This window comes from Ictidomys tridecemlineatus, chromosome 6 (genome assembly GCF_052094955.1).
Source record: "Ictidomys tridecemlineatus isolate mIctTri1 chromosome 6, mIctTri1.hap1, whole genome shotgun sequence".
Classification (NCBI taxonomy): Eukaryota; Metazoa; Chordata; class Mammalia; order Rodentia; family Sciuridae; genus Ictidomys; species Ictidomys tridecemlineatus.
The window spans coordinates 143241-163367 of record NC_135482.1 but is presented as its reverse complement, the minus strand read 5'-3'; the positions used below and the strand labels follow the sequence as shown (position 1 = coordinate 163367).

The window sequence follows — 20127 nt, the reverse complement described above, 5'->3', positions numbered from 1 at the left end:
CTGACTCTCCGCTTGTACATTTCCCAGAAGTTAGGACTGGTCGGATGTTGGGGAAGCTGGGCCTGGATGACGTGAACTGCCTAAGAAGCAACAGAGGGTGAGTGGCTGAGGATGGGTACTCGGCACTGACGGATAAAACCCACAGCTGCCCTTTCCTCAGAGAGGGGCCCTAACTCAAACAGGAACCACTTGCCCTGGAGACTGGCTGACTGGCTCAGGAGAGCCCGGCCTTGAGGCAGGACCAATTCCGAGGGAGTCTGGCCCGCAGTGCTTCCCCGGGATGGGAGGAGGGTTGAAGCTGGCCTCCACTGAGACCACAACCTCGCTCAGCTTCTTGCCTCCCAACCTCCCCCTCCTCTCCCTTGTTTCTGAGAGAATCGCCCTGGTGAGCCATTGAACAATTGCCCTCCCAGGGTCTGCTTCTGGAAAGCCCGATACAAAGCAGCTTCATAAAGTCAATATTGACAGTGAATCAATTTTGAAGTCTACCTCAACAAGAAGTTTGTAGCCCTGAATTTGTTCCCCAGCACAGCGAAAAACGAACCAGCCCTCAAATTATTAGTCATTTATAATAAATAATAAAAAAATTCCACCTCATGAAAACTCCTGAGCAGTTGAAATCTAAGTTGAACATGTACAAATTACTTAAAGGGGAAACACGTTTATTCTCAAGCTCCCAAATCAATACCTATTCTTTTTAAAATACCGCATTCCACTGAAATGGTCTCCTTCACAGTTGGTCAAAAGTTGACATGGCAGACCAAGGCAGACTCCCCTCATTCATTGGTTGACAATATGTTTTGTCTTTTTGCTCAGATCCATAAAGCACACATGTATACTTTTTTTTGGTAATTCAATCTTTAATGTAAAAACAGAAATAATACAGACAATAAATTAAAGACCCCAATGCAAATGATGCCCAAGATGATCCTAAAAGCACACTAGCAAGCCTTGGACACGGGTATGGCTCAAAGGCAGCTGAACAGCTCTTCCTCTGCAGTCCTCGGCCACCCCTGGGAGGCACAAGATCTCATTTGTCCTGGAGAAATGAAGGAATAACTCCCAAGCTGATAGACAGGCTTCGAAGGGAGCAGTTCTGAAAGTTGCTTTCTTATAATCAAAATAGGTATTCTCATGGTCTGGCTGTTTACAGCCAGTACTGTTTACTTTCCTTTGTGTATTTATATGACCAAGTATGGCTAGACTTGTTACCTGCTATCATTTAATTTTAATGGCAAACCTGTTCCTGTGATTTTGGCCTGACCTACAAGAGCTCCTGAAATTTTTAGGTGCTCAAAAACTTGGAATGAATAGCTGTCTGTTCAAACACATCTTTTAAAAAGTTGACTGAGGAGACTAGAGGGGAAAAAGGACAAGGCCTTACACATTTGCAGTGGGGGCCTGGGGTAATCAGGGAATAGCAATCATTCTCTTGTAAGAAATGCAAGGTACATTCCCTGAGGTCAATTTGGGGAAGAAAAAACAAAAAACAAGAAACACCTAAATGTGTGTTTACTGTGAAGAGACACACAATTATGTTTTCTGGTTCCTTCCACTGGCCGGCTCAGAGTGGGATGGGAGGTATGAAAGACACCAATCCCCAATTCTGTTGCAAGCAGGTCTGGGGGACCTCCTACCTGTCCAGGATGCTATTGCTAATCTCATCCTATGTTATAGGGCGAGTTTATGGGAGGCTGAGCAGGGGTGGCCAGGAGATTTTCTATTCAGAGCTGAAGGGGTATTCTCAAAGGCTCCCCCACACATCCCCAAGTCAGCCATGAGAGACAGCCCTCTGGTCAGGAGGGGGATGGGTTTTCGATCCTGCTACTCTGGTCTTGGTTGGGTGCATCCTCCTCTTTCTGCTCCAACTTGAAGTTCTGTGAACAAGGTCACAGGTGAGGCCTGGCCCTGCATTTGCCCAGCTGTGGTTCTGATACATTTAAAGACAATCAAAAGCCACTATATTGTGTTATATTCCACATCTTTGAAAGAAGGCCTGCTTTGTCTATCCCACTCAAAACTTGGCCTGACCTACCTCAAGCTCCTGCAAAACCTCGTCCATGAAGTCCTGGGAATTCTGTTTGTAAGATACAGCTAATCGAATTGCATCATTGAAGAGCTGGAGGGGATGGAGATGGAAACAGTGTGGCAGTGGGCAGGAAGGCCATGAACCCAACCCGACAATCGGCCAACTCATCCTCAAATTCACCTAACCCCAACCCATGCAAGGCCAATGCATTTGTGCCTCATCAAGCCCAGGCCATCACATCCTCCCTTCCCTGTCACATGTGCACACTCACTGGCCCTGTCCTCTTATCCCTTTCCTTCCTAGCCTCCCTGTGACTGCCACCTGACTCTTCCAGCCCCGTCATTGAATTGCTTTGGTAGACTCCCATTACCTTCACGACATTGGTACCATCAGCAGCTGAGACAAAGTACAGGGGCAGAGAGAACTTCCTGGCAAAATTGAAGCTTTTTTGGGTCACATTTATATCTGCTGCAGAGAGAAGTAGGGCATTGGCCTGTCTGTCCAGGGGAAAGGAGAGGGGACTGGAGGGTCAGTGGGGGCCCTGTGCCACAAAGTAGGGCAGAGATGATCAGGGTTGTGTCCTCTGTATCTTAGGAAGAGGGCAAGGATGGCTCAGCTGACATCCTTACTGGGAAGGGAGAACAAATTGCTGACAGCTGCCTGCCCTAGGAGAGGAGAGGAAACATGGAGATGGGTCCCATGCGTCACTGTCACCCAGGTGCAGGGATGGCCCACCATCAATTTTGTTGGCTACCACGATGCATGGGATCTCTGGCCTGAATTCCCGAAGCTCTGCATACCAGGTACTCAGGTTTTTATAGGTGACTTTCCTCTGCACATCAAACACCTGCAAGATACAGAAGACAGTTCTGGTATGTCGACATCTCTGAACTCCACCTAGGTGACTCAAAATACCCAGTCAGTGAAGTGTGAGCATGTGCCACAGAGTGGGAGCCCAGGCCAACACCCTTAGAAGAGGGTCTGAGAGGAGCCAATGATGTGGCACAAGCAGAAGGCTACTTCCAGAGAGAGAAGTGAGAGGACTGAAACTGAGATGGCTAGGTGCCGCAGTCCGGCTGGGCTGGGCAAAATAACGGGGGCGGGGGGGGGGTGACAAGCAACTTGTGAAGGTTGATACAGCGGGAGCCGCCTTACTGTAGGACAGCAGAGCTATATATACACTTAACTGACTATACACAGCTTGTTTCAATTAACATCATCCAGATACAGCAATTAGCCAATAAGGAATCTCTATCATCTTAATGGCTCGCTGGCGTTACTTCATCTTAATAATTATACACAGCTTAACTCAATTAACATCATCTTAATGTCTCGCTGGCATTACTTCTCAAATCACTCCTCCTGGCAAAGTGCCAGGCGCCATCTTGACTTGTTTGTGGCTCTCAACAGCTAGAAGTAAACTTCTGGGTTCTTGAGAGACAGACTTTGGCTCCTATCTGCTTTACCGCACCATTCTTATTTAGTACCATTAGTTATCAGGATTAAAACTCTAGGAAATCCTAAAGGTTCTGTACTTAAGGCACTGCAGGAGGGGTCTGGTGACAAGCCCTTTCTTACCAGAGGGCAGGAGAGGAGACTCCTCTGTTCTCACCACAGTGTGGCCAGCTGCTAGGCTCCTGCAGCAGCATTGGGTCTTTGCCCACTGGCACCTGCATGCGCACAGCACAGAGCCCACGTGCCAGAAGTGGGTGCCCAGGGGAAAGAGAACCTCTAATGACAACATCAGGGGTGGCTGTGAACTGGGGAGGAGCTGAAGGGAGAGGGAGGGTGACCAACTCCTTCTGCGTGTCCTCTGTTGCTGCTCCTTATGGGTAAGTGATAGCCACTCAGGCTTAGGGTGAGTCTGTGCATACTACAGGTAGCCACTAAGTAGAAGGCAGGGCTGGAAGGCTGGGTGGTACAAAAAGCTACGGGAGGCAGGGCAGATTTCAAATACCAATATCGCCCAAGTGCTCTAACCAGAGAGACTGCAGCCAGAGCGAGGCACGGGGTCTGCAGGGTGAGGCCACTGCAGCAAGAGAACTCTCAATAGGCTCCCCTTGGGTGTTCAGTGTTGGGAGTCACATGGAGCAGCACCTGCTGGTGGTCCAGCTGGCTGCCAGTGTGTGTGGAGGTGCTGGGGGAGGGGGTCTTCTCAGCTGAGACCCCAAACATTATTGGTTCTTGACCCAGTATAAAACTGATGTTTTGTGTCACCCCAGTTTTTATTTTGTGTAAAACCAGTCAATTGGGCTGGGAATGAGGCTTAGTGGTAGAGTTTAGGTATGTGCTTAGTTGGGTGCTGGGTACACACTGGAAATCCCAGTGGCTCGGGCGGCTGAGGCAGGAGGATCACAAGTTCAAAGCCAGCCTCAGCAATCTAGTGAGACCCTAAGCAACTTAGTGAGACCTTGTGTAATAAATAAAGAAATAAATAGGCTGGGGATGTAGCTCAGTAGCAAAGTGCCCTGAGCAGTCTATTACTTCATGTGTACAGACAACTAATGTGAAAAAATTCATAAGTGGCCCAAAATAAAAACACACTCCTTTTTAGCCTCTAAGAATGGTGACCTGAGAAGGAGCCGGGGAACCCACAGGCAGCACTCCTGGGGGACACAGGTGTTCGTGGCCCCTTTTCACTAGTCCCTCCATGCTGCTTTGGGTATTCCTGTGGAGTCCACTACACCCAGACAGCAGAGAGGACACTGGGAACAAGATGAGGGCTGGTTTGAGAGGGAAGGGTCACTGGGAAGCATCGGAGGTACTGGGAGCTTCTTGGAGGGAATGTGCTCACCAGCGAGGGGCTGTGGCCCTGTCTCTGTCGGATCTGCTTCTGGAGCCCTGAGGGTGCTGCTCACCCTGGAAGTTCTTCACCTCTCCTTTACCCATTCCCACCTGAGGCAAGCTCACCTGGCGAATCTCACTTGAAACTCCGGGAAGCCTGCGTGCTCTGAAGCATCTAGGAGGTTCTGATCCCCCCTCCCACAGGAACCAGCTTGGTTGGGAGGGCCCAGGACTGCTGAGCCCCTGTCCCCTTCCCCCTCAGGGCAGAACCGCCCAGAGCCTTTGTCTACTCCCCAGCTGGTCTCATACCATGATGCAGGCGTGGGCCTTGTGGTAGTAGGAGGCATGCATGCTCTGGAAGCGCTCCTGGCCTGCTGTGTCCCAAAAGTCTGTAACATGAACACAACTCTGACTGCCTGATGGGGCTGGAGAGCAGACCCCCCAGGCCCCAGACATTTCTGCACGGGTATCTGTACGCAGAAACACCACACATGTGGCAAGTGTCGTGTATAAGTGCATGGGGGGCGCGTGGGAAGGAAGAAACTTCAGACAGTGCCCTATGTCCTCAGGACACGCACTGGGTGTGCTGAGAGGTATGTGTACACTGGCGTGTGTGTCGAGGGGACACGGGGCCAGGGGCCTGGAGGAGGGATAATGCAGACAGGAAGACCCACAAGAGGAAAGGTAGGTGCCCCTCATCCCCACATTCAAGATGCAGGGTTCTCCAAAGTTTCAAATTCCAGTGCCATGGACACAGGTGGTGAATAGTCAGGCAGGAGGAGTGGCCTGGCCAAGGAAGAGGCCATGACCTCATGGAAGGTCAAACTCCGCATGGGAGAGGATGCTCAGGCCACATTTGCTATTTCTTTACACTGGCTGAAGGAGAAACCCTGAATGAGGAAAGCTACTGCCTTGTCAAGGCCTCTGTGTTCCTCTCTCCTTTGGCAGGCACAGAATCCCAACGTCTGCCTGTCTGAACCTTCCTCTGTATGCTGCTTCTGGCCTGATGCTGGGGTTAGAGGCACCGTGTCCCTGTGTGTTCCTTCCTCCCTCCCTGAATCCCTCCATGGACCTCCTCAAACCTCTCTTCCTCTCCCACTTCCTTCCCCTTGAGGCTCAGTGTGGCCTGGGCCTATGCTGCTCACCCACGAGAATGGTCTTGCCATCCACGGTGGCCGTGTGCTTGTACAGAGTCAGAGCATATGTGGACAGCTGCTGTGGCTGGCTGCACTCAGGTTAAGGAGCAAAGATGAATAATGGAGCTAAAGAAGGGGCAGGGAGGGAGGGAGGTATTTGGTGTTTGGGGTGATGGAATGGCCCTCTCCCTTCTTTTCTTTTTGGTTACTTATATTTTAAATGAATGAATTTTGGAGATGGAGAATGAGGCTCTCACTGGCACATGGTCCAGTGGAAGGGTGAGGACAGCAGGGGTTGGGAGTGTGCTCTGGCCATCTAGCTCTGAAGGAAGCCTGGGCCAGGATATCAGAGAAGCTGTCATAAGTGGCACCATGGAGCTGGAAAATGCAACTGTGGATGCCTTCTGCATGGACAGAACCCTTGTAGCCCAGAAAGGAAACCCTAGCCCTAGGCAGCAACATGGCTGTTCCATGGAAAAAAGTGCCCACAAATCAGACAGCTGATAAGCTGTTTATAAATTGAAGTTTGCCTCCTGAAGCACAAAGATGCTGGATGTTGTAACTTGCAGAGCCAGCAGTTAGGCTGGGTGGAGAGTAGCACTGGCTATGAGGTGGACCAAAAACTAAGATTCCAGAGCAACTGCCTTCAGCTACACAGTGCCAGGTCAGGGAGCAACAGGCTCTGGAGGTTTTCTCACTCTTGGTTCTGAGTGGCCTCACCTGGGCGTTACAGGGAGGGCCTCATTCCAAAATAAACAATGCAACAATTCATGGGAAGTGGGGGAAGACAGAAGCTTATATACTACAAAGTTCATTCCTTATTATGGGGCCTGATCTCTCAGGTCAGAGGTTAAGGGACCTGCCCAAGAAGGATCTGAACCCAAGCATTTGATCCATATCAGGTGTTGTCAGCCATTCTTACTGCCTTCCTAATACAAAATAAAGCCAAATATGAGCAAGTTCCAAACCCGAGTGCACCTATCATGTGAGGGCATGCAGGTTACCCAGTGAGCAGGCAATGAGAAAAAGCCAGGCATTCATTTGCCCACCACTCTTCCCTGGTGGAGGAGGTGGAGATGCATCAGAGTGGGAAGAGTCGCAGGAACAAGGGGCATCTCCAGACTTGAAGGATACAATCCATTCATGAGAAATCTCTCCATGAGTCTGTAAGAGAGTATTTAAGGCAGTCATCAGGCAGTGTCTTTTTCTTGTCCCTACTTTATTACCCCCAGGCTGACAACCTAAAAACTACATGTGGCTTCCCCTCTCCTGCTGACTTCCACCCACATGGTTTCTAGGTGAAGTTCCCAATAAGGACTTGTGTCACTGTAAGAGCAGTCCACGTGAAGCTCTCAGATCCATGGTTTCTACTTCAGCACACTGTTTTATGTACAGGGAAACTGAGGCCAGGAAGACTGCATGCTCCACTCAAAAGCCACTTCCCCAAGATTCTGGAGGTCCTGAGGACTTTGCTCAAATGTCACTCAAGCAGGGAGACTGACCCTGAGGACTTTGTTTAATAATTTTGTATTCCTTCCTCCCTTTCTACCTTGTACATAACAGCAGCTGAGGTGCTGGTAATTTTATTCCCCCTCAATCAGAATGGATTACGGACCAGAGTAGTTCTCAAGTCTGTATCTTGCTGCTGTATCCCCAATGTTTAGGGAAGAGCAAAGGTGCAGTAGGGCTCAGGCACCCTCCAAACACGTGAATGTGGTGGGCACAGTCAATAAGCTTAATACAGATCCCCAGTCTCTGAATCCTTTTCTGGCTTTCACATAACTGACCACCAACTGAAAAAAAAAAAAAAAAAAAAAAGAAAGCAAGCCACCCTTCCCCAAAAGATATGATCAAGATTATATCACAATTAACACAACTATTTTTAAAAAAATTTAACCATTTCTGTATGTTAGAATTGAAAGACAATCAAACATATAAAACCACTTATAAATAACTTATGTTAAGAATTACTGGGGCTAGGGTTGTGGCTTAGTGGCAGAATGTTTGCCTAGCATGTGTGAGACACTAGTTTCAATCTTTAAAACCACATAAAAGTAAAAACAAATAAAATAAAGGCATTCTGTCCAACAACAACAAAACAAAACAAAACAAAACTTTAGAACACAGAAAAAACATCCCTCAATATGGACAATAGTGAAAAAGTAGAGTGGAAAAAGGGAACAGGTCCCAGGGGACCTGTGAACAAAAAATGTTTGTCACTGAAACCTCCAAAGGAAAGGAAAAAGAAGACCAGACTGGAAAATAGAAGAAATAACATTTTAAAAATTCCTAAATTGGGGTAGGGTTATGCATCAGTGGTAGGGCTCTTGCTTAGCATTGGGGAGGCACTAGGTTTGATCCTCAGCACTGCATGAAAAAAATAAATAGTCATTGTGACCTCCTATAACTAAAAAATCATTTAAAAATATTCCTAGGGCTGGGGATGTGGCTCAAGCGGTAGCGCGCTCGCCTAGCATGCGTGCGGCCCGGGTTCGATCCTCAGCACCACATACCAACAAAGATGTTGTGTCCGCCGAGAACTAAGAAAAAATAAATAAATGTTAAAATTCTCTCTCTCTCTGTCCCCCCCCCTCACTCTCTCTTTAAAAAAAAAAAAAAAAAGAGAAGAAGAAAAAGTTTATTAAAAAAAAAATAAAATAAAATAAAAATATTCCTAAATTTGGCAAAAGACATAAACCTATGGAGTCAAGAGGCTGAACATATGTCAAACAAAGTAAATCCAAAGAAAGCCACAACAGGACACAGCTTAGTCAGCTCCTAAACTCCAGAGACGCAGAAAAAGAAAAAAAAAACCTTGAAAGCAGGGGGAGAGAGCAAGGGAGGGAGAGAAAGGGAGGGAGGGAGGAGACAGAGAGAGACAGGGAGAGGGATGGGAAAGAGAAAGAAAAGGAGGAAGAGGGCGAGAGGGAGGGAGGGAGGAGACAGAGAGAGACAGGGAGAGGGATGGGAAAGAGAAAGAAAAGGAGGAAGAGGGCGAGAGGGAGGGAGGGAGGAGACAGAGAGAGACAGGGAGAGGGAAAGGGATGGGAAAGAGAAAGAAAAGGAGGAAGAGGGTGAGAGGGAGGGAGGAAGGAGACAGAGAGAGACAGGGAGAGGGAAAGGGATGGGAAAGAGAAAGAAAAGGAGGAAGAGGGCGAGAGGGAGGGAGGGAGGAGACAGAGAGAGACAGGGAGAGGGAAAGGGATGGGAAAGAGAAAGAAAAGGAGGAAGAGGGTGAGAGGGAGGGAGGAAGGAGACAGAGAGAGACAGGGAGAGGGAAAGGGATGGGAAAGAGAAAGAAAAGGAGGAAGAGGGCGAGAGGGAGGGAGGGAGGAGACAGAGAGAGACAGGGAGAGGGAAAGGGATGGGAAAGAGAAAGAAAAGGAGGAAGAGGGCGAGAGGGAGGGAGGGAGGAGACAGAGAGAGACAGGGAGAGGGAGAGGGATGGGAAAGAGAAAGAAAAGGAGGAAGAGGGCGAGAGGGAGGGAGGGAGGAGACAGAGAGAGACAGGGAGAGGGAGAGGGATGGGAAAGAGAAAGAAAAGGAGGAAGAGGGTGAGAGGGAGGGAGGGAGGAGACAGAGAGGAGGAGAGGAGGGAGGGAGGAAGAGAGAGAAGCCACTTACCCACTTACCTTTGGGGGAAAAACACTAAATGACAGAGGATTCCTCATCATAAACTACTGAGGCCACAGGAAAGGGCACATGATTCTTAAGTATTCAAACAGAGGAACTGTCAACCCAGAATTCTAAATGCAGTGAAAATTCTTGAGAGTGAAGGAGAAACTAAGTTTTTGTTTTTGTTTCTTTCTTTGTTTCACATTAATGAGAAAGAAGAGAATTCGTTTCTAGCAGGCTACCCTAAAAGAATGGCTCAAGGAAATTCTAGAAACAGAAAGGAAAATGATATAAGAAGGAACCTCAGAGTATCAGGAAGAAAGAACAAGGTAAGGAAAAATTCTGGAAAATATAATACAATGTCTTCTCTCCTTTGAAAATTTCAAATTATTTTTGATGGTTAAAGCAAACATTGTAACACTGATGAGAGCTCTCAGTTATGGAAAGGAAATATTGATACAGTTAAATAAGGGAGGGTAAAGGGATGTAAAAGCAGGCAGGGTTGCGATGCTTCACTCCTAATGTCTGTGACCGGAAAGTTGCCTCCAACTTAATACCTAAAACCACCACCACAGGAGCCACACAGAGAGGAACACTCAAAAACTATAGATAAATAAAAATCAATTTTTTAAAAAGTCTAAGTAACCTATAGGAAGGCAGGAAAAAAATTCAAGGCCAGCCTGGGCAACTTAGTGAGATCCATCATCAAAATAAAAACCTACCCAAAAGCAAAGCCAGGGAGTGGATAGCTTCATTGGTAAATTCTAGCAGTAATTTAAGAGTTTACAGCAATCCTTCTCAAACTCTTCCAAAAATTATAGAGAGGAGGAAACACTGACTAGTTTTTTCTATTAGGCCAGCATTGCCTTGATCAAAGCTAGATAATGAGGGTACAAGAAAAGAAAACTGCAGGCAGAAAAAAACCACAAGACACTAGCAACTCAAATCTAGCAGCATATTAAAAGGATTATGCACCATAACCAAGAGGGACTTGTGCTTGGAATATAATTTAAGAAAAGTGATCAACTCAATACATCACCTGAGTACAATGAAGGAAAAATAATCAGGTGATCATTTCAATGGATGCAGACAAAGGATAAGACAAAATCAAACATCACTTCATGAGAAAATACTCAGTAAACTAGAAGAGTTACTACATTTGTGGGCACCCAGTTCTTCACAATAGTCTCGATACATTATTTTCATTTCTGTAAAGTGAATACTCATATCCTCAGCTACATTTGTGTTTCCTTTTTTTTCCTAGTCAATCTAGCTAAAGAACCAACTTGTAGTTTCATTGATTTTTTTTCTCTATTTTTAAATTTTAGTTCTTCTATTCTTTTGTTCAGTCTAATTCATCAGCAGGGTAAAGCCATATATGAAAAGCTCATAGCTGACATCACACTCAATGGGGGGACACTGTTAAGCTTTTCCCCAAGATCAGGAACAAGGCAAGGACACCTGCTTCATGCTTCTATTCAGCACTGTACTGTGAACTCCAGCCAGCACACCTGTGCAAGAAGCAAAACTCTTCCAAAATAGAAAGGCAGAAATACAATTAAAGACAACGAAAACCTGTTATATGTAATAATAATAATAAAAAAAATTCAGCAAAGGTGAAAAATATAAAATTGACACACAAAAAGCAATTATACTTCTATTCACTTGCAATGAATGACAGGGAAAGAAATGAAAATAATTCCTTTTATAATCCCATGAAAAAAAATACTTAGAAATAAATTTAATCAAGGAGACATAAGACTTGCAACATTGAAAACTACAAAACGTTGCTGAAAAATCAAACCAGACCAAGTAAATGGAAGAACATCTGCATTCGTGAACTTGGAGACTTACTGTGTGGTAGATAAAACCACTCAAAGCAATTTACACATCCAATGCAATCTCTTTCAAAATCAAAACGTCTTTTTTCTTTTGTAGAACAGAAAATAGATCCTAAACTCACATGGAAATCTAAGGGATTCCAAGTAGCCAAAGCAAGCTTGAAAAAGGAAAACAGAGTTAGAGGACTGACATTTCCTGATTTCACACCTAAACTACAAATGTGAAGTAATCAAGAGTGTAGTGTAGAGGTGTAGGCCAATGGAACAAAATAGAACCTAGAAATGAAACCTCTCACGTGTGGTCAGTCGATTTTTGACAAGGATGCCAAGACATCCAGTGGGGAAAGGTCAGTCTCTTCAATAAACGGTGCTCAACAATAAGCAAAGAATGTAGACCCTTAAGACATACCCTGAGCAAAACTTAACAAAAAGTAACAAAAAGACCCGAAATGCTAAAACTATTAAACTCTTAGGAGAAAATACAGGGAAAATCTTCATGTCCATGGATTTGGAATGATTTCTTAAATATGACACCAAAAACTCAAAAAGAAAAAAATGGGTAAATTAGAATCATAAAATTTAAAAACTTGGGCTGGGGTTGTGGCTCAGTGGTAGTGCGCTTGCCTAGCATGTGTGAGGCACTGGATTCGATTCTCAGAACCACATATAAACAAATAAATAAAGGTTCATCAATAACTAATAAAAATTTAAAAAATTTTTAAAAACTCTGGTGCATCAAAGGAAACTATCAAGAAAGTAAAAAGACAACCCAAAGAATGAGAGAAAATATTTGTAAATCATATATTTGATAGGAGTTTAGTAAGCAGAATATATAAAGACATCCTATAACATCACAAAACCCCCAAACCACCCAACGTAAATATAGGCTATTTCCCTAAAGTAAATACACAAATGATCAATAAGCACACCAAAGGATGCTCAGCTTCATTAGTCCTGGGAAATGCAAATCAAAACCACAATGAGATGAATGACTAGTATCACAGAAATGGAAAAGAAGGTGGGTAAGGCCGTGGAGAAATCAGAACTTCCGTGCATTGTCAGTGGGAGTGTGACATGATGCAGCTACTGTGGAGGACAAACTGGCAGTTCCTCATAACATTGAACACAGAGTCACCGTGTGACACAGCACTGTCACTCCCAGTTGTATACCGGAAACCTGACTGCAGGGAGTCCAACAGACATGGTGAATATCCAAAAGGTACAAATACCTCATGAGCCTTTCAGGAGGAGCAGATAAACAAGTTGGTGTGTAGATACAATGGAATACTATTGCCATAAAAGGAATAGTCTATGTCATGGATGAACCTTGAAAGCATTATGTTAAGTGAACTCAGCCAGGTGCTGTGATAAGTGGGAACAAAGGAGGTTCTTATATATGGAGCAGGTCTGACTAGTGCTGAGCATTTGGACAGTGAAAGGGGTCCACGCGGGACCTCTTGAGCTGGCTGGCTCAAGTGTTGCCAGGATATCTTCTCTTAACAGATGGCACACTCAGGAATGAAGGGAACGCCTTTCCAGGAGGCAGCACCAGGTCCCAGGATGCTTGGGGGTTGGGAGCCATCATTAGAGCCCACACTCAATGGAGTCCTGGGTGCTCATAAGGAAAATGGCATCTAGAATAGTAAATATGCCACATGAGGAAAAAAGCACACTTTAAGAAGGCTTGTTGATCTGTGCTGCCAGCACTGTAAATCTCTAAACTTCAAGAAGGCATTACAGTTTCAAAACTACCCTCTGGAACTGAGGCTGTGCATAGACAGATGCCCCCAGATAGGAGGAACATGGGCATTAATTAGCTTCTTTTAAAAAAATTTCTTTTTAGTTGTTGATGGATCTTTATTTTTTTATTTATATGTGGTGCTGAGTATCAAACTCAGTGCCTCACACATGCAAAGCAAACACTCTGCCACTGAGCCATAACCCTAGCCCATTAATTAGTTTCTTAAAGAGAGTTTCTCCTGGGTTTAGAGATACTTAAAAATTTGCAAAGAGTTCCTGAGTCCCATTGAAACTGAACCAAGATTTTTCTTACCTACCCACCTTTCTTCAGATATACTGTTGCCATCCTGGTCTCTACCTGTGGAACATTTTACCTGAGATATTGCTAGGGATGAGAAGTGGCACATCTCATGAGGACAAGCCGCCAGCACTCACTGCAGAGCCTCTCCTCACTTCTCTAGGCAGAAGGTTCCACAGTGGATCAGGTAGGTACTGAAGTCAATGGACTAAATTGATTGTGATTGCTATCCATACTTCTCAGCCTCAGGAGTTGCTTCAAGAAAGCATCTTTACCACCTTTAACCAATCTGTCACTTTCTTCTTTCCAGTCCCACTGTCTCAGGCCCATAATCCCTCAGCCCACATACCACATACAGAAGTTCCCCAGTTTTCACATCCTCACCCTTGATCACGTCAGTAGTCTCTAGGGTAACCTGCTCTACACTTTCAATCAGGACTTGTGGAAATACCCAAATTTCCTCTGTCTTTTTGACTTACCCCCCACTCCCTCAACACACACATCTGCTGAGGTGGTTTCCTTGTTCCTCCATGTAAACCTGTGTTCCAGCCAAGACTGCTCCCTCACCAGGCCATAGAAGCCACTATGGAGGACTTTTCTAACAACCCAGATCCACTCTGGGCCTGGTCATTTTTCCGTAATCTCCCAACATACTTGGACTTGCCCACTGCACTGTCCCCTAGGCAGATGATCTTCACGTTGTCATCAGCATCGTATTTCTCTTGGTCCAGCTCACATGGTTGGGTTCTATCCCCTGCCATTGGCTCTCAGTTGTAGAGGCCCAGCTAGATGATCTTGTCGGTGTCTGGGAAGGTCAAAAAGAGGTTGCTATTAGAGATAAGAACTACCCTCAGCCAAATCTGTTTCTTCCTCCTGGATGGGAGAAAGGAACCCAAGGACACACATCTTTCTCCCTTTACCACTGATGTAACTGCCACATGCTAGGCCTCAGGGTCGTAACCTTGTCTCATAAGATTCTGTTATCTTCCTAGTGCAAGTAAGCTCAGGCCACACTTCCCACCTGCGATGCTGAAACTTTACAAGTTCAACATATGGGTTTTCTTACTTGTCAAACAGTGACAAAAAATAGTACCCATGCCACATGATACGTACAAGACATTGTAAGGCAAAAACAATCTGAGTTCTCATCACCAAATAACATATACTACATAGCCAAAGATGCCTAACCCACATTCCTGACTATCTGCCCTCTCACCTCTCACCTCCCCCTAATCTTCCATCCTGTTGCATTCAGCAGCTGCCTGTCTCTCCTCAACATGGATATTCCCCAAACCCTCTTCTACAGGAGATATTTTTTAAACCTCTAGTAATTTCAAGCAGCTCCTAAATAGTAACTACATGGAGAATGCTTCCCTTAGTGCCAGATTCAGACATGTAATTGACCATCAGACCTGTAAATAGGAAATGAAAGGCCTGCAGGCAAGTTACATGTTAACACAGGTACTATAATCCTGCCCATCACAACTGCTGCTCTTCACATTCCCATATATACAAGACACCACCACCATCCAGTGCCTATGTATAACATCATCTCTAGCCTGTTCTACTCCCCTCACACCTAAATATGGCACTGCAAACGTTTCTAAGTTCCTGAACTAGCTAGGCACACAGAAAAGATACTCTGATGAGGACCTAACAGCACTAATTCGCACTTACTTACTGGGCAGACCTCGCACTGAGTTCAAAGGTGTGCACAGGAGTTGACTGTAATGCCTTTGCATTAGCAGGAACTGAGCCTTGCTCACTGCAGTCCTCTCAGCCGTTAGTGCAGTGCCTGGGAAGTGGCAGATGCTTGGTGAACATGTAAGGGTTCTCTCCTTCCACGTCCACTCTGCGGCGCAGCGACCTATACGAAAGCCAAACCTAACCTAGGACTGTGAGCTCGAAGGCCTTCAATGGCTGATGCTGTCCTCGAGATGTGGGGACAAGCTCTCTTGCATTCGACAAACACTTCTGGGCACTCAACGCTCGGCTGAGAGAACCCTTCCCAGGCCCTCCCTCCGCCCAGGGCCCTCGAAGCGCCTCCGAGGGGCGGGCCCCGCCGGCCTAGGCACCCTGGGAGGCCCCGTCCTCACGTGCGACCCGGGGCAACGGCTGGAGACACCAGGGACGCCACCGCCCTGCGGACCCGTAGCCACGCCGGGCCCAGCCGCCAGCCCGCTCACGCAGCACCGCCAGACGGGGTGCAGCGTCCTGCAGCTGCTACGCAACCGCGCCAAGGACCCCGAGCAGGGCTGCCCGGCAGAGCGCCCGAAGGACCCCGCCGCGCACGGGGTGGCTGGCGCAGGGCCTAGCGGCGGCCGGCCACAAAGTGACATTGGGCTCCGGAGCGCCCGGGTTCAGCTGCTGTGTGCAGGGGCTGGACTCGGGGTTGGGTCGGGGTCGGGGGGCCTTGGGCCGGGCTGGTCTAGGTTCCGGGGCGTGGAGGGAGGGCCATCAGCTTTTGCAGGCTTATGAGCAGGAGGTTGCTGCAGGTTGTAGTTCTTTGATGGGTAAATTTGAGCAAATGTCTCAACTTTTGTCACCGACTCAGCGGGTCATTTAGCTCATGCTAAAGGAATGAAATCAAACAGGACTAATAAAGAGAGGGTTAGAAAGAATTTTTATATTGATTAATATTGATTAATATAGCAATGTGATTACTCATAAGCAGAAAAGCCAGGAGAGGTGGCTCTGCCCCATTGGCAGAAGGGCAAGGAAGGCAAAGGATAAACACAGAGCTGTGGATCAGAAATTTGCATATTTATAGGTTACATAGCAATATTCATTATTAAGTTGCAATTTCTTAGTCCACCTGCACCGTTTTGCACATGATCATAAATGTGTCTCAAATCGTTAAGTCTTGCCCCAGGTGTTTCTTTTACTGTGGAAGTGAATTCCAATGAGAGTCCTGGTTACTTTCAGTTGTGGTCACATCTGGTTACATCAATTGATTTTTTTTTTTCAGTTTTGAACAATGAATGCAGCTGGCTAGAGTTTTTGACCATCCATCTTGAGCATAGAGCATTTAGTGCCTTTTGTCACCAGTTTAACTCTATACTCCTGCCTCATTTTGACATTTGTAACTAAGCATGAGCCTAGATGGCCCCAAAGCCTAAATTGCTGTGAGTGAGCAGGAATTAGGACAGGGGCCTGTCACTGATTCACCTGGCAGGTTCCAGGTGCCCATGAGATCAGCTCTTATGCCAAACACTTTCTAGGGACTGTGTGCTACCGTGCCCTAGAGAGAGAAAGAGACCTGTAATATTGCAAAGGAGGCTCTGAGAAGGCTGGAAGATCAGGGAGAAGGTGCATTAAATCTATAGGAAACCGGGTAGTCATAAGCCAGGCAAACACAAGTTCTTTTATTTCAACTTAATTTCTAATATCTATAACTCTCAATCACATATCACACATTACACAATTATTTATATATATAATTGAGCAAAGGCAAAAAGCAGATATAAATGCAGAATTACTGTAGGTGGTCAAATAGAACTTGTCCAGGGTGCAGAGCCACGTTCAGTGAAAGGCCAAGGTTCGTCGTCGGAGATCAAAACGCACACACAGATAGCAGTGACAAAGATGAAGCACTTGACTGCAAGCTGGTTCTAGCTTATATAGAAAGTGAGAGTCAGTTATCTTAAACCAGGAAGCTCCCGGGGCCAATCATAGTAAAGGTCAGATCATCACCTACGGTGCATGCATGTCCACCCTGCATAAGAGTCATGGGGGGCACCAGCTGTCCACGATCACGGAAGACAGGAGGACCAATTAGAAAATTTTCAAAGCAACTTTTTATCTGCCCACTGGCAACTTGCCTGCCACCATGTTGCATTAGTGGCTACTTATCTGAAAGGCCTTGGGAGTTCTAGCCGCCCACTGGCAATTTGCCCACCGCCATGTTTGAAAGGCCCAGGGAGTTCTCATGGAGACTCCCAACATTCGGAATAGAGAGCAGTTTCAGAGTGTCAGCTTGAGATATCAGCTTGGAGTGGGCCGTGTGCTATCATCATGGACAGGAGAAGTTGTACTCTGCTGAAGCCTGGGGATGGAGATTCAGAGGTTTATTGTGGTGGTGATTTTCCTGGGCAAGGCTCATGATGAGAATTGATCAGGTGATGGGATCAGGGTGCTCACAATGTCCAGTCTCAGGGCATGCCTCCTTTTAGGGATCTCAAATGAGGGGTTGCTTACTCCATGGTCTGGCATGTTTGATGAGCTCCTGATCCTGGATTTCCAATATGTGTTTGATAAGCTTGTGCATCCACGTGCTTCAAATTAATTCAGTAAGTTCACATGTGGTCATTCTTATCAGCATGATTAACTTCTTTATCACTTTGTGCTTTATGGTTGTGCCTGGTAGGTGGTGGTGGTGGTTTACTTGTACAAACAAGGCATGGAGTCATTCCACCTCAGCACTCAAAATCGGAGCTTCACAGGGGTCGGAGAAAATGGCTCGGGGCACCCCCTGCCTGAGCAGAGCAGGATGCTAAATACTCCCTGCTCAGCGGTGCTTCTGCACCCTCTCGTGGCAGTTCCGGTGAAGCTCTGAAATTTGTTCGGATTATTCCAGGCCAAGATTTTGGAACTCAAACAGAAATAAAGCCTACCATCCCACACCCGTAATCCGAACGGATGAAGACAGCAAGAAGCAAAGTACATGGTTGACAGGCCTTGGAATCTGGCAGAGGTGCCTCTGCATGTAATGCTGTGTTGGTTTTCTGAGTGCAGTGGCCCAAATGCTGGGCCTCCTGTGATGCCTTCTGGAGAGAAAGGATGCTACTTGAACTTTCAGGGCATCTGGGAAGAAATGTACCTTGGGAGCCAGGCCAGCACCCCATGGGGAACAGGTACAGATTTTCACCTTTCAACACAAGTTATAGAGCTTCATTTTGAATAAAAAACAGAGGTATCAAGAATTTTCTTAAGTTTTCTGCTTAGATGAAACCACTGCCATCCTTCAGTAGTGTAGTTGGCAGCTTCCTGTTTTAGAGGGAGAATTTGAGAATTATTCAGGACTCGAAGGTGGGTCTTTTCAGCTCAGCAGTCACAGATCAGAATTGAGCTTCCTGTGACTTCTGTGCAGTGAAGTCTTCCCTAGACAGGGAAGTATTCCACCTTCCCACCACCTGTGCCCAGGGTCACACTCCTGCAATAGCCTTCTGAGTGGGGTATGACTGAATTTGGACATGCTTGTGTCTGTGGGGCATCTCCCTTGAGTATTGAGAAGGAAACATGGCTGAGGAAGGCCCAGGGAGAGTAGACAAGGGTGGATTTCCCATCCTCTTTTGTGCCTTCCTGATGCACCTTTCCTTCTGAGATTAAAAGAGACACCTTGGCTGTTCCAAACTGTAGATAGCTAGAGGAGAAGCTGGAGGAGGTAGGAGAGGTGGTTTGTCCAGCCCTGGGCTTTCTGGACTCTGGGACTTTGGGGGTTGAGATTCTAACACATGAAATGTGGAATGCAGACATTGAAACTATAGCAAAATCTTTTTTCAGATCAAGGCATGGAATAGTGGGCTCCATTTTAGCTTAAATGTGCAAATTTTATGTGTTGGAAATAAACAGAACACTAAATTTCAGGGGTTTTACATCAGGGCTAGGCAGTGGCATAGCTCTCTCTGTAGCACCCTTTCTCCCTAGAAGGCATCTAAGCTCAGGGCTGGGAATATAGCTCAGAAGGTAGAGTGCTCGCCTCGCGCGCACAGGCCCTGTTCAATCCCCAATACCAACAGATAAATAAAATACACAATAGGACTGGGGATGTAGTTTAGTGGTCAAGTATCCCTGAGTTCAATCTCCAGTACCCCCCAAAAACAGAAAAGTAAAAAAAAAAATTCAAGCTCAAAATACAGTTGAATTGCATCTTGTGGAAAGAGATGAGATTAAAATTTGGGATGGGGGTATAAAGCTGCAGCATGAAGTGCTCCGAGATACTCAGAGGCAGGACCTCTAATGACAGCCACCTCCAGGCTTTCCCTGGCCATTGTGGCCATGTGGGGATCCTGGAGTTGCCTCCATGTCTGTCTGTCCTTTTCCAGGTGTTCTCCGGGCAAAGATACAGACTTGGGTTGTTATGCCTGCATTTTCCTGAGATGAATGAATGCATGTACAACTTTAAAAAATCTCTTTCCATAGGCAACAACTGCATCCTGAGCCTGTTTATCAACTGCATCTACAGGTGTTTCCATACAGAACCCACTACTGTGCCCTAGTGTGGGGCACAAGAGTAAGGGCAGCCCAGGTGGACCAGGTCAGAGGCCTGGGGAAGCTCAGAGACCCCAGGCCTCCATCACACAAATGTACTGCATTTCTGTCATTAAGGCACATTCTGATTCCTTAATTTATTTGGCTATTCTGCATAGAACTTCTTGTGTAATTGTATGCTGTATTTAGACATGTTTTCAAGACATATTTTCTAAGCAGTTGAAAATTCTTAGGTTCATATTGAATCATATGGTGTGCTCATGTATAACTCTGGGAAAAAATTAAACTTTTAAAAGTGATGAACTCTGTATTCCACTAGTAATAAATGAGAGTTCTGGTTCTACATCTTCCAATGGAGACTGCATCAAAGAAGGTTGCAGCCACTTAATACACATGTAGTGCCAACCCGGCAGTGTAGGTCGTTTCCCCTCATGTCAGGGGACGCTGAGAAGCATTTCTATGATTCTTTGCCAT

General features: G+C 46.2%; 1 protein-coding gene and 1 long non-coding RNA gene across 15 annotated transcripts; one reads left to right on the top strand and one right to left on the bottom strand.

Moving 5' to 3' along the window:
- Window positions 1–839: 839 nt before the first annotated feature.
- On the bottom strand, window positions 840–15698 carry Rabl2b (RAB, member of RAS oncogene family like 2B). 14 transcript variants are annotated; one of them, XM_013362745.4, is made up of 10 exons: window positions 15540–15698; window positions 15121–15238; window positions 14098–14248; window positions 7084–7113; window positions 5959–6038; window positions 5123–5202; window positions 2765–2876; window positions 2400–2497; window positions 2036–2119; window positions 840–1877 (listed from the first exon to the last, which is right to left on the bottom strand). In XM_013362745.4, the coding sequence occupies exons 3-10, from the start codon at window positions 14202–14204 to the stop codon at window positions 1797–1799; spliced, it is 672 nt and encodes a 223-aa protein (XP_013218199.2). In that variant the 5' UTR covers window positions 14205–14248; window positions 15121–15238; window positions 15540–15698; the 3' UTR covers window positions 840–1796. The 14 variants fall into 14 exon arrangements, 13 of the variants coding, with proteins under 13 accessions (XP_013218199.2, XP_040131957.2, XP_013218198.2 ...); XM_040276023.2 differs by having other exon boundaries at window positions 15125–15238; XM_013362744.4 differs by having other exon boundaries at window positions 15333–15693.
- LOC144378453 (uncharacterized) lies at window positions 9484–19956 on the top strand. The gene is made up of 2 exons (XR_013440098.1): window positions 9484–9893; window positions 13477–19956. It is a non-coding gene; the product is annotated as an uncharacterized LOC144378453 (long non-coding RNA).
- Window positions 19957–20127: the final 171 nt, after the last annotated feature.